The following is a 16,495-nucleotide window of genomic DNA, read 5'->3' on the forward strand; positions in this document are numbered from 1 at the left end:
AGGTAATTCTGCTAAATAATACCTTCAAAACTGTCTAAGGTGCGGCCATTTACAAAGAATTATGTCTGAAAACTCCACACCACATTAACTGTTCAAACATGGACCTGTGATTATCAGTAAAGACTGAGAGAAATTCACCAGAACAAACATGAAAATTAAGCCAAATCTACTTATTTAACATCAACAGACCTTAAATACAATCACAAATACTGTACATCTGGGTACTTCTGTTGCTGCTTCTCTTGTACTTCCACATCTAAAAAAAACCTTCAAAATGATAATCAGTCCATGAAGATAAAACTCTGAGCAAGCACAAACACCGACCTGAAAAAAAAGTTCCACATATTTTAAATAGAACATTCAAGAATGTAAAAACTCTGCATGTATGTTACCTCCCATGCCTGGAGGAGGGCGTTACTAAAGCAGCTGTAATGGTCTGGTCCATGACTTGAAGTCTAATCCTAGTCTAACACCAAAGATTTTACAGGAACTACTGGATGCTGTAAGGCTGTGGGTGTGCTGAGCTGTGAGGCTGTACACCTCCTCAGATCTCTGATTAGGACCCAACTGGAGCGTTCAAAGGTTCACAAGATTCTTTGACACATAATATTAACTAAGAAAAAAAGGGAGGCATATTTTTTGGCGAGAGGTATTTCCGCCCCTGGCTGCTTGGCATCGACCACGGTTCCTAACCCTCATGTTTTCTTCACAGTGTGCCATAAATAGTTTAATGTGGTTGAGTATGAAATTGTCTTTTTCTGATTTCATTCAAATACTTGACAAAAGGAAAAGGCTTTGAAAAATTACTGACACCTATAAGGCTGCAAACTCTTCTGTTTAGGCATGCACCCTCGGTCTCCAGCTCTGGCCGTACCACGAGTAACCCTCCCTTCTTCTTTCTCCTTGAGGCGTCTGTCGAATCTCATGCTCAGTTTTCAGCAGCAGCTGTTTTGCAGTTTGAAACTACAGCTTTTGCCATTAACAATGGGGCAGAGGAGGGGTGAGGAGTGTGGGGGAAGGGGAGTTAATCGTGTTTGTGCAGCCTGTAATTGTAGTGTTTGTGAGTGGGAAGTGGGTTTCTCCATGCAGATGTAGAAACGCATTCATTCACAGCAGGATTCCTGTTTTGCGTTTATAGAGTGTATGAACTGAGGGGAGATTTATCATCATTACAAATGCTGCAGGTTCTGTCTCAGTGCCTCGATCTTTATATAGAACAACAGTCATTTAATGGCTGACAAACACTCCAATGGCAGACATGTTCGAGCCCCCTCTCTGCAGTGTGTACTGACTGCCTGTCAAACATACAGTGTATTAGCTGATGTCACTAGTCCCACATCACTCCATTAAACACTGTGATTAGTACACACCAGGGCTGCTGCTAATTAATCAGTTAGAAAACGAGGACTAAATGAATGTTCATGTATTTAAACAGACTGGCATGTAGAGAGAGAGGAGCTGCACTTCACAGCCAGACAGCTGTTCACTCCAGATAACAAGTCACTGCAGGTGGAGAACATGGAGAACCATGTCGTTCATTAGACCAGCAGAACAACTGACATCATTTTCAACATCACCATCATCATCATCATCACCAACCTCAGCTTCATCAACATTGTTATCATTTCTCCATCAGCAGGGACAAAAATAACTGCGGCCGGAGGTAATCCCCCTCCACACTGAAATCTGATACAAATTCACTCTTGGAATAATTCCAGTTAAAAGTTAAAATCTCAATTTCAAGGCTTTTATCAAGTAATTATGTTTGTTTTTTTTAGATAAACTTTTTACTACTTTACTTTTCTTCATTACTTTTTCTTGGTCGGATCAGACTTTCACACCGGTTTAGAGATTTAGTGAATAACCTGAGCTAAAACCATCTGACCAATGTTGATTTTTAAAGACGTCTGCTTCATCACCAGCTCACGTCCAACTTTTTAATCCCCTCTGACTTATCCAGATTCTGTTTCTTTAGTTTTAATAAACATATTCAAGAAATAAAACAGAACAAGACTAAGTCTAAAATAAAAATCCACTTTATTATAATCAAAAATTAATATAAGAGAGTAGGCAGCTGGATTTAAACGAGCCACTGGCCGTTTGGCCGACGGCCGACACTTATGGAAAAGCTCTGAGTCGACGTTGGGAAGCACAGTTATGATAAATCCACACTGTGATATATAACCTGGTTCTGGGGACTTTATTAGTTCCAGTTTCTGCGGATCATTAATTAGAGCATGAGCTGCTGCTGCTTCTGCTGCAGCTGCAGAGCCTGGTACAGTCTGAGGGAAGCTCTGACACGTTCAACGTTAGAAATCAGTCAGAGAAAAACAGCACTGTCCAGGATTTTAGATTTATTTTAGAAACAGGGGGTGCCAAGAAATGATTCATCTGAACAAACACACCCAGGTTTTCTGTCCAGCACCAACATTAGGCATATTTGAAACATGTCTTTTTCTCATAAAGAATTAGCGTATTATTTTAATGAGGGATGTTATTTGGTTAGAGGTCAGAAGAAACCAAAAAGTTAAAGAGCTAGAAATTCCACAGCAGTGACTGCAGTGGTGACTGGGCCGAGTCTCTGCAGTGACACCCAGCTGGGACTCGGCAGAGGCTGAATCAGTCGGCGTGAGCGAGTATAACAACAGTTAGACATACGAAATGTGTCTCCATGAGAAGAAAAAACATTTTATCTATATTTATCTTATGTATATATCTTTATATATACATATATATATATATATATATATTTCAATGCAGTCCATTTCTGCAGACAGCCCTCCTGTGAACGTGAGAAATAGAAAGTGACTGTAAATGTTTAAAGTCTGGACTTTAAACACAAGCCCAGGATGAAGTCTCTGTCTGCGGGACTTCTCTCTCCATGAGCTTCGAGTTCAGATTTTGCCATATAGACAGAGAGATAAAGGAGAATCCAATGGAGGTGAGAACGTTTAGCTCCCAGGAGAAACCCTAATGAAGAGAGACTTTCACTCTCACACTAATTGATTACAGGATCATTAAATGTGTCGTACAGAGCAGGTAGCAGGGCTGGAGCTTTCTATGATCTCATTACATCACAAGTTGATGTGTTAGGCCAAGGAGGGAGGGATGAGAGAAATAATGTCAACCGTGTGGAGGAGAAGAAGGAGGATGGGGAGGAGGAGAAGAAAAAAGGCACCGTACAGTAGGAACTGAAGGAAAAAATAAATTCTTTTATCTACATTGTAGCTGTTCCTGTGCTGATGCTCATCCATCTGTGGCTAATTTATAGCTTTTTTGATAAAGTTAATGTTAGACTTTACAGCAGAACTAAAAGTCCCTGTCAGGAGAATTTAAAGGACAGTTTCAGGTTATTTAATGGCATTTGTTCCCTGGAGACAGCACCTATTTCTGACTCCACTCACAAACGAGGAGAAGGAGTAAACCTTTACCTGAGTGCACACTAAAACGTGAACCCAGATGGGTGGGAAAATGCAAAAGTAAAAAAAAAAAAAAAAAAATCCAAAAATATATCTTCTCCCCAAACTACCTGAGATGAGGTCAGAAGGCAGTGTTTGCCTCAGTGAAGTCTCATAAAAGTGCGACAGCTCGGTCCACAGAGGACAGACTGGACTCTGGCAGAGTCAGCTGTTGTCCTCTGCCTGGCTCCCAGACAAGCTGATATTTCATCTGAGTTCTCCCTGCTGCCACTGCTGCTGCCATAACTGCTGTGGCTGCTGTTGCTGCTGCGAGCACTGGTGCACAGGGCTATTACCCAGAGTGCTCCAGCGTAGTGGCCGTCAGTGGCTAGGTCGCACAGCGGGGCCACTTGGCACAAATGAAATGTGTGCATGGAAACACAGTGTGTCTGTGGCCTCTTATTAATTGCTGCACAGTTAGCGGCATTAAATGAAATGGTGGGTTTCTCTGTAGCAGCTGTTTGATGTTCATTGTGTGAGGGACACATAAAAGAAACATCAACTGTTGCACAGACTTGTGTACGAGGCTTTTCAGCTTTGAAAGAAAGAGAGAGCGAGAGAGAGAGAGAGAGAAAGCACAAAAACATGTGAACCACCTGCAGACCCCGGCAATTTAACAAACTCAATTTGAACAACGTGTTCAGAATGTGTTGTAATGGCAGTAAACAATGCATTAGTTAACAGGACAATCACTTTAACAAGCTCTATTATTATTAATATTATTATTATTAACATATTGTCATTATCATTATTATTATTATAGACTGGCATCATCACATGTGCGTTGACCTGAATGACACACAATGACGGCAAAAGGAAACAGTGGACAGGTAGAAATCACTGATTTTCTCTATGGACTTTGGTCTGTGGAAGAGCATATTATTTCAGTTTTCTTTCTAAGACACAGAGGTCTAACAGTTTTAGCCTGAAGAAGTACTAGATTTTTTTTTTCCTAGTGAACCTTTTCTAAAGTGGCTGAAATCTGTTTTCATTAGTGCTGCTGCTGCTGCTGTTGCTGCTGGCAGGGACATCTTCAGTGCGTCCAGTTCCAGGCAGGATCACAGAAACAGCAGCTCAGCTTTGACAAACGCCAGCTCTGATAATGTGTCCATCCCTCACACATGCTCACTTCAGACCAACTGTCCCTCTCTAACATATGCACTTGATATTTCCTGCTCTGCTCCGGCTTCGTCCTCGCTGACACGCTTTTCCAGTGTGTGATGTGCGACTGAGCTTAGGCAAGCAAAAATCCAGCTCTGCTACAGTGGCGGTGATAGATGGTATTATCGAGTGTGTTCACACAGATTTAAGGCTCGTAAAGTTAAAAAATATTTTCCCCAGGCCATGGGAGGATGTGGAATATTAGCGTGCTGGTGCCGAATGGTGTGCACAGCAGTGATGGATTGGACACACAGCTATTAGAATATTTAAATGAAGAACCTTTTACACACTTTGAAGCCATTATTTTATGAGCATTAATTTGAAAATTGGACTCAGCGGTGATTGCAGCTCATGGCGAAAAACATGGAGCGGGTATAAAAAGGCTGATTGATGGTAAAAGCTTATTTTACTGCTACTGCAAGTGCACATATAAGAGTAGGAGTGCAGGGAGGAAGAGGAGGAGGAAGAGCAGCTTGACCAATCTACTGACCAACGGCAGCAGCAGAGCAAATAAAGGTTTAATGGCAGCATCTAGACAAGGTTTAGATTAAATTATCACACAGTGCAGGGTGGTTCGGGCTTTTGCCTTACATCAGGAAAGTCAAAGTCACGTGCTCAGCTCTGACTGCTGGTCTTCAGTATGCAGTGCGGTGTGGAGCAGGGTGGGGGGAGGAGGAGAAGGGGGGTCTCCATGTTCTCCAGCTTCCTCCAAAAAAGTCCAAAAACATGCAGATCAAGATGAGGTTTCACACTAAACTAAGACTGAGGTGTGAATGTCAGAGTAAATTTCTTTTTCTCAAACCTTTTTTTTTATATTATGTATTTAAATATCTTGGGTGACCATTGGTTACATTTTGGGTCATTTGAAAGATTTCTGGCTTTCTGTATATTTTAAACTGAATTCTATTTGTGTTGGAATCTCAACTGTAATTAAATGGGCTTTTATTTTGAAAGACTCAGGTTGGGGCGAAATACAATTACCTGGGAGAGACAGTTTTTATGCTTTGACGAGTTTGTGTGTAAGAAAATCTTGATACACTGATATATCGCGATATTTCGTTGTTTTTTTTCGTTGGATAATTTTGTTTTGCTTTTAATTTCTTCTCTAATGATTTCAAATGTAGATGACTCTGTTCCATTTTTAGTAACCTGTTAAGCCTGTATCAGCATTGTGTGTTTACTTACAGTTGTACTACAGTTAAGCAGTTTAAAAAAACCCTCAACAAATTGTGGTGACTTTAGTATCACAGTAAATCGCAATATATTGTATCGTCGCCCCGTATCGTATGTATATATATCGTATCGCCAGATTCTTAACACACACCGCCATGAAGGTATATCCAAAGAACTGTCTGCTGGAATTATTCACACACAACACGACAGTATAACTGTAGGTTAAATCTTTCTAACCTTTGAGATCATTTGACATCTGAAGCTGTTTCAGACTCAATTATAGTTCCTCAACAGCTGCCATTTATTTGTCCTGAAGGTGTTTTTCTTTCTTTTTTTTTAGCTGAAATATATACTTCTATCTTAGCTACACTTCAACTCCCAATCCTTAACTAAAGCTGGATTTGTGGGGGAGGAAACAGAGCTTCACGGATGACTGAAAATGATTGTCTGCGTCTGACAGGAGCTACTTTTAAGAAGAAGGAAAAAAGGGCTAATATATTAGCACTTAAGGAGCTAATGACTTAATCAGGTAGAGAATCTGTTAATCCCAGCTCTAACATGTCTGATTAATGGGATTAAGATCAGAAAGGTACAGGATTGTTATTAATCCAGCACAGGAACAGGCTGTTAGCCCGACTCCGTGAGTGCAGGCACTGGTACTATTGATTCCAGCGTAAAAGTCTCAGCGGCAGTGTTTCCATCAGCCGGCTTTTAAGTGCTTCTTTCGATTTGTGTATAAAAACAGCTGAATGGAAACGGAGAGAATTTAAGAAAAAGCCGGAGGTGGGCGTGTAAAAAGTTAGAGTCAGAGTTAAGTAGACGCAGACAAAGTAAATAAAAGAGGAACGGAGAATTTACGTAACTGAAAACTACAGCAGAACTAATGAGGTAGGAACAATATTAGCATAAAAAGATGTAAAATATTTGCTGAAATTGGATAAATCAGGTCAACGGAGAATGTATTTGATCCAAAAATAAAAGAGTGTAGAACATTTTTGCGTGTGACAAAAAAAGAAAATCACATAAAAAATCATCAACCTGACAAATAAGGCATCTATTTGTCAAACATCATAATTTTACCAATGCTAATGATAAAGGATGGATTGGTTTAAAATTGATACAATTGCATGGCACTTCGCATTATAAAAATTAATCACACATCAAAGTGTTTGGAGTAGGCTACATTATCTCAAAAAGTCAGTGGTCACACCATGACACTACAAACTCTAGTACAGTAGATGGCAGTATGTGCCTAAATACTTTGGTTGTGACCTGCTATTAAACCAAGACATCAGGTCACTTAGGCTATGTAGGAACATAGCCTAAGTGACATTCAGGTGTTCAAGCAGAACGTGGGAAGAACTTCTTTCACAGACACCAACAGTGTTCTACAGTGTTTTTATTAAGAAAAGAACTCTTTCCAGTTAATTGTTTTTGTTCTTTTGTAGTTTAATATATTGACATTTAGTAAGGTAAATCAGACCAGACCAGTTTGACTTTTAATAAGACGAGATAAATGGTGTTGTGCTGTTATTTAAGATAATGATTTCAGAGCTACACAAGACCATTTCAGTTGGTAATGGTATTTCACAGAGTTTTTCCAAATAATAAGGATCATTGTATTTGGTCATAATTTGTCTGGAGCTCATTTGTAAAAAAAAAAAATCTTGATAAATTCACATTGTGAACAAAAAATCGTGAATCACATCTCTACATCTCTACTAATGATTAGCATAAAAAATGAATGCATTCTCTCTTAATTTATGTTCAAAATCAGAAAAATTCATTATTAAAATCAGGAAAGAGTTTTAAATAAAGCAGGTTTTAAATTGTTAAGAACAAAGGGTTTGCAGAAACAAAATGGAAGAAATGCAGAATGATACGTCAAAAATGTCAAAAATGCCAAAAGAAGCTGCAGCACCAAATTACCAGTCGGACTCACAGGAGCCAAAGCTGCAGCAGCAGCAGCTGAGTCGCTCAGCAGGCGTTTTCAGAAGTTTAGAACCTGATCTGTGAGCTGCATTTCTACAGACTCTTCTACACAGATCTGAGCATCATTATTCTGACGGCGGTGACAGAGAAGTTATCTTCTTCTCAACTGTCCGCAGATCGAAGTCCTTCCTTTTTAATCGTTCTTGTGTCTGAAAACGCTGACAGTCAAACTCTGGCAGGATCACAGAGACGGTGGAGGCGTCGGAACGCTGACTAAAACTGGATATTTAACCATTACCTCGAAAGAGTTAGATTAAATTCAACACTTAAAGTGAAGTGAGGGTTATTCCAGGAAACCTGACATTTTTTAATCATCCCACTGAGTTTTCTCTCTGACCAGAGTCACACCAGGTAAAGCTCATTTTATTCTCTGTCAGAGAAAAAGTGAAGAGACGTTGAACCATAATCAGCCGTTTGTTCACGTCTGCTCTCAGTGGGGGAGTCTGAGCTTCTGCATGATGATAATTAAGTCCTTCATTATGTAAATTCACTTCTAACGTGAAGACATGCTCCGACTGCACAGGTGATAGAACACACTAAAAGAAATGCTCCACGACTGCTGTGGACTCAGATTTTAATCTTCCCTTCATTTTCACACGGGTGAACAATTGTAAGATTTTTTTTTCTATTGAAAAGACCGGAGAATACTCAACCTTACTCAAAAAGAAATTAGGAAAAATGTCTATTAAATTATACCCAAACATGTTCTCACAAATATTAGAGAAAATTAAAAGAAAATCTAAAAATGGGACAAAAAAAATGCACTTTTTTTTTCTTAAATAATGAAGGGATACTCACTTTAAAAGCTTTAAAGCTACTGCTGGTGGGGCCTCTGTGGGGACATTTTTACATTTGTATTTTCCATTTTTTAACAAAAGTCACTGTTGGAATTACATTGTTCAAAATAAATCCCTCTGAGTCTGTGTAGCAGTAGCTTTGAATCTGTCGTTTTGGAGGAACTTGACAACAGCCCTATCTACAGAAAGGGGGCGCTGCAGAAAAAAGTTTGGGAACCACTAATTTAAGCAAAGCTTTCAGTGGAAAATAGAAGAAAAATGACGATAAATATTTACACCATCACAACAGCCATTTACACTCATTCACACTCACATCTGTCTTCAGTTTCAAGTGAAAAATGAACCTGATCCTTAAACTGGAGTCATGTTGTGAGGCAGCTGCAGCGACAATCAGCTGAAGTCAGTATTTAAGATTTTAATAGTTTAAACTTCAGGTAAATGTCAGCAGCTATAAATAAACTAGTACTTTGTGTTTTTCACAAAGACTAAAGTTTACGCCACGAGACCTTTAGAAATAAAAAGGTAATAAATAATCTGGACTCTTAACATTTCCACACAGCTGTGTGTGTGTGTGTGTGTGTGTAACCAGCAGCTGGGTCCACACTGAGACGTCTGACATTTTAAAGGAAGTTGGGTTCAGAAGACTCACTGCGCTTTATTTTCCTGATTCTGACTCTTCATTAAATTTAAAGGGAAATTCAGATTAAGTGATTTCATGGGATGGGAGGCGCCCTTCTCATAAGGGACACAAGAACGTGTCATTTCTGAGGAAATTTGGAAAACAGTATGACAAAGAAGTTGATAACAGTAAAAACACAGCAGCAGTCGAGGAGAACAACCACGAGTATTCACTCTATCTCTGCATGACGACATCCATTATTATCATTCATAGAGTCAAAACTCAGCAGTATTTGGAAACTGAACTCACTGTCGAGAAGGAGCTTCATTTCAAAATAAAAGCCTTGAGATACTTCCACTGCACATCGAAGTCACATGACTTCTACCAAAGGACAAAGCACTTTGTTCATTTTTTGTTCCTTTTTCTACTCAGGGACACCACCGCTGGTGGTGATTGATGGAGGAATGGACGGATTTCCTCCAAGTACAGTGACAAAACAGAGGATGTGGGTTTGAGGTGTGGTATTTTTTGTTCTTGGAGGGACCCCCTCACCCCCCACTCCTGATAATTATGTAGTAGAACATAATATTAACTATAAATACATTGCCCCAGTTTCTCCCTGTTCTGGAATTATTTGATTACAAAATCTATTCCTGGAGGCAAAAAAATGTTTTTTGAATGTTGCCTGAACAAATCAAAAAAAGTTTCTGAAACTTGGCAGAACTTGTGTGTATAAACCCAGCATATACACACTGAATCACACGGATCAAAAAATAATTCCATCATCAACGCCCAGTGAAAGTTTGTTGAGGTTTCAACATCAGATCAGCGGCCCGGCTTTTGTCAGATAAAACGAAAATTCACCAACTCTATAGGGCTAAGTTTAGAACTAAGCATTTTTTACATTAAATCTTCCATCGTTTGGAGTCATATATGTCGTTCTATATATATATATATAATACATTATGTATATAAACACCAGAAATACAGAGAAAACAAATACTTCATATACTCAATACATTATACATTGTATTTTGTGTTACTTTTACTATTACAGTATTAATACATGCATTAACTTTGTGGTGTCAGGTTTAAAGATTCCCTTGGCTTTTGTGGACTGAAGTAACGTCAGATACTGAGGTTTCTGCAGCAGGATCCTGTTTCTGGCACAACCTGCTTTCGGTCAATTATGAATATTACATTCATTTGTTTTTTTTTCTGCAGCACATCTTTCTCTTAACAGCACGCACTCACCCTTTAATTATTAACTCTCAACAAAAACACCTCAGTCATGAAGACATGGCTGTCACGCCCATATTTAACTCAGGAAGATGTTTTTTATACTTTTCTCAGTTTTTATTTAAATACTACAGCTGCACTAATATAAGGAAAAAAAATTGAAAAAAAAGCAACACAGAAAAACATACAGAGTAAATGCATGAGACTGTGTCAGAGATGAGGATTCAATTTTGCCACCCAGACTCGAGTTGCATGTTTTATCTATCAGCATTTTAACATTGAGGAAACTATTGAACATTTGAATAGCTCCCTTCTTTTTTTGTCATAGTAACAATGGTAACCATTTTACATGGCTGCGCACCTCACGTACTGAGATGATGGTAACACTATGGCGACCGACACACCTGCAGCCAGCAGTGCAGTTTTAGCAACAGACAACAGAAAGGTTCAACGGGAAGAGACATGAGACTTAACTTTTCAGAGACTTGAAACTTGCCTAAGTCTCTTGACCAAAGACTTGAGACTTGACCAAGTCTCATCCACAAAGACTTGAGACTTGACTTGGACCCGTGACCAAAGACTTGAGACTTGACCAAGTCTCACCTCACAAAGACTCAAAATTTGACTTGAACCCATGACAAAAGACTTGAGACTTGACCAAGACTCATCCCACAAAGACTTGAGACTTGACTTGGGAATTGAATTAGACTTTCAAAAAAAAAGACTGTGTCCTGACTCTGGACGGTTACCTTCTGAGATACTTTAAGGACATTGACTGTTGCACTCTTAGAAATTGAAACTGAACCTTTTATAAACCATTAACCTTACAGACAAAGACAGAGAAAATCATTTTAACTCCAAGAAAAGACATATGAACTTCTGGTCCTCTGCTGCTTCCTGTGGTTAGTATGAGTCACTGAGGTGGGTCTGAAAATATCTGAACATTTTCCAACAGTTCAACACATTTGATCTGAGTTATTGAGGCAGCAGTGGATCGACGACTGCTGCGTCTCCGTCAGCTAAAATCACTGATTTCCTGCATGAGGTTTGGTCTGGAGGCTAAAAATTGTTAATTTTCCCTGTGGACTTTGGTGTGGGAGACCAAGTGTGTAAGGATATGTGCGTATGTGTGAAAGTGCATCACCCACTAGCAGACTCACAGTATGTTCTCACTTCAGTGCCTCTGCCCATATTTCACTGTGTGAGACTCTGGAGATGCAGGACACACACACACACACACACACACACACAAACACATTCTCTGGAGGGGGTTTTTCACAGTTGCTTGACTAAATATTTAGTAGTGTAAATGAGAATATGCAGGAGAAGGGCCGATGTGCCGCTACACAGTAGTATGATGATTGTGTTTTAATGTGTGATGAGGGTGAAGTGGTGACTAACACTGATGGCTGTCAGTGAGAGAATAATATACGGATGGAGGCTTCACCTGCAGCGGAGGAGAGCGAGCTGCAGCTCTTCACTGCTCCAGTTAACAGACAAAGCCCAGGCATTGGAAAGAGTCTGATGAATATTCATTACGGCTGCTTTAAACCACACACTGCTCACACTACTGCACTCTACCTGAGCAGGTCCAGTTAAAAGAACAGAGCCACGATCGCAACACGAGTGGCCACTGAGAGCAGATGGTTTCTAACAGCTCACTAAACGAAGGTGAGCGGAAACTCTTCTCCAGAAGAAAAAATAAACATCTGCTGCTGAGCACCTCAACAGGGAGCTGCAGCAGCAGGACGGCCGTGAGATGTTGGATTGATTGGTCAATGTTTGATCGGTTTTAAATACACTTTGTTAGGGCTGCCACAATTTATTTTGTTATTAATTTATTTAACACAAGAATGGAACGAATGACCGGCACCACATATCCCATAACTCCACGGTACAAACACCTACTTTATCATGTTATACAGCATGTGAGTGAAGGGGCTCCAACCTCAGGTCAGCGGCACGGCTCGTGTCAGAGCAGTCTGACTGAGACAACAGTCAAACGGCTTGTTGTTGTTCAGGACTGTAGCCTGATTAATATTGTTGAGGACCACGATTGGACTGAAGTTTAGAAAGAAACTCTCCACACGTTCTACAAGACACCGTCAAGATGAACAGTAACGACTGAACTACACCAACTCTATGGAGAGACATTTTCACTGAGACTGGTGCAGATTTGAATGGACATTTGACCACATTAATAATGCCATCATTTGGATCAGTCACAGACTTAAAAAGGTGAGAAACGCTGACATCTACCTGCTGATATTTGTTTTTCTCCTACAGTGATTTACAGATTTACCGAATGTTTTGCTCATATTTAGCACTGTTGAAATAACTAGAATAATCACGATTAATCACTATGTATCATGATTAATCATGATCGATCATGATTATCCATAGCTCCTTTATGATTAATCAAATTAAATTATTGTTATTGTTTCACAGCTCTGGTTTCTATGTATATATGTTGACAGAGACAGAGTAGAAATGCATTTCAAATAAATAGTGAGAGAGTGGGAAAGGGTAATACAGTCTAGGGAGGGTTGAAAACAGGGTGGGGGAGGTTCGTAAAGGGTAAATATATACGGAAATAACATAACTATCTTGCCTCTACTTTGCAATTTTATTTTCCATTTTGCAGTCAGTCTTTGAACACAACTACCACACTTGGAGAGGGACCACTGTATAAATAAAAAACAAATGATCGCTGTCATATTTAGGAATCATAACCGATCACGCTCAATTACTCTCACAATGAATCATCTGGCTCCACCTCTACATCAGTTTGGAAAGTCTCTGGCCTTTAAGACCTTTGACCTACAGTTTTACGGAATCACACAGAAACTCCAAAGTGTCCTCAAATCTGTGGTCAAATATCTCAAATCAATGTTCCATTGACTGAAGTTGAATAAAACCTGACCAACTGTATGACCAGTTTCTCCCGAACCAGCTGTTCATCACAGATGTTCTTCTCAAACCTCCCTGCATTAGTGAAGTGTATTAAACCCTGTGGAAGCTCAGCTTCAATGGATTTCAAGGCAGTAAAACTGAATTGTTCATCTGGACTCAATGCAGACATGTACAGCCATGCAGGTCGTCTGCTTGCTGATTGGACAAAATATTCAAGAAAACTTTTTTCTTTGAAAGAACTTTTTAAAAAATGCAGTGGAACTTTTTAAAAAAATCAATCAGAGAGGTCTAGAGAAGGACCATTGGGTATACAGACCATTTCCATCTGTATACAGTATCTGTACTGGAGAGAACTGTTTCTGATGGTTTTACTTTTCTTAAATGATCCTGTTACATACAGTACTTCTGGTGGACCAGAGTTCATGTTAAAATAAAATGGACTTCGACTGTGCTACAGAGCAAAAGAAAGCACTGAACTGATCTGACAGGTGGGTGTTTGAAATCCTGGAAGCCCTGACAATTCCAGGATTCCCCTGATGAAGTTTTTAAAGCCAACCTGGAACAAAAATGAAAAGAAGCTGACAGATAGGTTTTAAAGAAGAGACTCGGAGTTTCTCTTTCTGATGACAAGGTCAGTGTTCACATCAGTGTTTCACTCACTGATAAATTGTTCTCCCAACAACCAACAACTGAACAGCACAGAGTTACTCTAAAGGGACAGTTCTGGGATTTTAATCCACCTATGCTGGAGTGTCTGCTCCTCATTTTCTTTTTAAATAAAGGCTGTGCTCCACGTAGGGGGCAGCTTCAGTTTGAAGAGTACTCTCACACACGCAGCCACACACATACCTAAACCACACGTAGACACACACACACACACACACACAACAGTAGCAGTTTTCTTTTGCAGAGAAAACCTTGAACAACTAATGAGATAAAAATTTAAATAGAGGCAAAGTGAGGCTGAGTGTTCCGCCTGCCCCCACAGTGTGTGTGTGTGTGTGTGTGTGAGTGTGTGTCGAGGTGGGTGGAAACATCACTGGGTTGACAACAGAGACAGACCATAGAAAATGAAACAGGTGAAGCTGGGGGTGAGGATGTAGAGGAGAGATTTCCGCCATTTACTTCAAGTTGCAGGGCTGTGAGTGTTTGACTGCGTGTGACCGTGAACTTGTCTAAGCCGTCAACGCGGAGGGACGTCACATGACCAGACGGAGACGAGAGAGACATGCATTTGTCCATTTAGGTTGTCCATATTAATAGCAGGTTATCGAGGCGAACGTTCGTTTCGACTTCGGGGTCATTTTTCGCTGTTTCTGATGTTTTAGCGGTGTTAAGTGATCAGTTTTGGGGGCCCGAGGTGTGAAATGAACATCGTCTCAGAGACAGGGGCACTTTGGCCGGCACAGGTTCTTATCCATCCCTTATTAATTTATTCCATAAAGGCGTATTTACCCGGTTTACGAGAAGCGTGAGGTTTACCCGGATGTCCATTTGGTCCTCGGGTGATTTTTCAGTTGCCTCATTATTGTTTTGCCATCGCGTGATCAATTTTAGGACTATGTCTCAAAGACACAAATACTTCGGCCGGTCGATTATTGTCATTATTATTACATTCCTGTCTGGCTTGCCTACGGCAGCACACAGAGGTGGCTGAAGGATCTGCAGCGACAGAGAAGTGGTGAGAGTGAACAGATGCTACAGTGTTGGAGCAGAGTGCGTGTCCGTCACCCACCCACACTCACTCCCTCACTCACTCACTCACCCATGTTGTCTCATCGGTGCGTCCTCTTGCTCCTCCCGGCTCTGGTCCCCAGCACCTGCAGCTCAGTGTGCGTCTCAGTGCTCTCTCACCGTGGGTCAGTCTCCTGCCTTCATCCTGGGTTCACTTTACAGTAAAACATAAAAAAACGATCATAAAAATGATAAAATCCCTGTCGGAGATTTAACAGCAGCGCTGGAAGTTTGCGGACCTGCTGCGTGACGCAGCGCAACTTTCCATAAATTGTGCCATGAATGAGGGAAAAGAGACTTAACCTAGAGTTTGAATCTAAAAACAAAAACGCGTCTGGATCTGGTTGTTAGATAGAAATTCTGGATCAAAATCCTGGATCTGCTGAGTTTTAATTCAACCCGTGATCCGGCAGAGAAAACTGGAGGAGCACAAGATGATGGAGATGAAGAAGGAAGAAAAGCCTCCGTGTGTCTGTCTGTGTGTGTCCGTGTGTGTGTGTGCACAGCGGATATAGAGAGGTGAACGTCCTCTGCGCAAACACGGGCAACAGCAGCTAATGCGCGTCCGTGAGAGACACGGGGGAGCGCGGTTCCTTCGTGTACGTGTGTTAAGAATGGGAATGCGCGTTAACGCGAATGTGGGAGAGAGAGAGAGAGAGAGAGAGAGGCTTTGAGGCATAAAGGGATTAGAGAGAAGAGGAGGTGAGAGGGAGGCGAAAGGGGGAGTGGGAGAGAGAGAAGGGAGGAAAAGGAGGAGTGAGAGGAAGAATAAGAAACAGGATAGAAAAAGAGCTGGAGGGGGAAGGGGCAGAGGGGGGAGTGAAAGGCAATAAAGAAATATAAAATAGAGGTAGATGTAAAATGGAGGAAGGTAAGGGAGGGGAGATGAAGAGAGTAAAGGGGAAGATGGAGAGAGAGAGAGAAAGAACAGGAAAATGAAGGAACAGGTGATTGACGTGGAGAGAAGAGAGAGAGAGTAGTAGGAGGAGAAGGTAGGAGAGAGAGGGAGGGGAGACCTGGGGAACAGGTGAGGAAGAACAGAGGAGGAGAGGAAGAGGCGGGGAGAAGAAAGAAGAACAGACCAAAGTGGGTCTGCAATAAAGTAAAAGTTAATTCAAAATGGCTAACAGTTAGCACATGAGTTACTAAAGGTTAGCTCGCTCACAGGGGACAAAATGGCTTTTGTCCATTTGGAGATTTGTGTATGATCTATTTTGTGTATGATCTATTTTATTGTTCTCTATTCTATTTTTGATCTATTTTTAGTCAAAGCAAAGTTTGTCACTGTCAAAACCTGAGGTTCGTTTTTCCCCAGAAGTTTAAACAGTGACTTGATTAACACAGAAAATGGAACAAAGTAACTATGGATAAATGAAGGAACCCCCCCCCCCCCCCCCCCCCCCCCCCCC

General features: G+C 40.7%; 1 protein-coding gene across 3 annotated transcripts in view; it reads right to left on the reverse strand.

The window, feature by feature from the left end:
• LOC103389300 (leucine-rich repeat transmembrane neuronal protein 4-like) overlaps positions 1-16,495 on the reverse strand; it is a 54,053-nt gene that overhangs the window by 26,570 nt on the left and 10,988 nt on the right. Inside the window, exon 2 of one of the 3 annotated variants that reach the window (XM_025062551.1) lies at positions 15,118-15,240. The exons of the other annotated variants lie outside the window; for them this stretch is intronic. Within the exon in view, the coding sequence (XP_024918319.1) occupies positions 15,118-15,121 (4 nt within the window). The 5' untranslated portion in view covers positions 15,122-15,240. The remainder of the gene's footprint in view (positions 1-15,117; positions 15,241-16,495) is intronic. 3 annotated transcript variants of the gene reach the window in all.

The sequence above is a fragment of the Cynoglossus semilaevis genome, chromosome 14, assembly GCF_000523025.1.
Source record: "Cynoglossus semilaevis isolate Cse_v1.0 chromosome 14, Cse_v1.0, whole genome shotgun sequence".
Lineage (NCBI taxonomy): Eukaryota > Metazoa > Chordata > Actinopteri > Pleuronectiformes > Cynoglossidae > Cynoglossus > Cynoglossus semilaevis.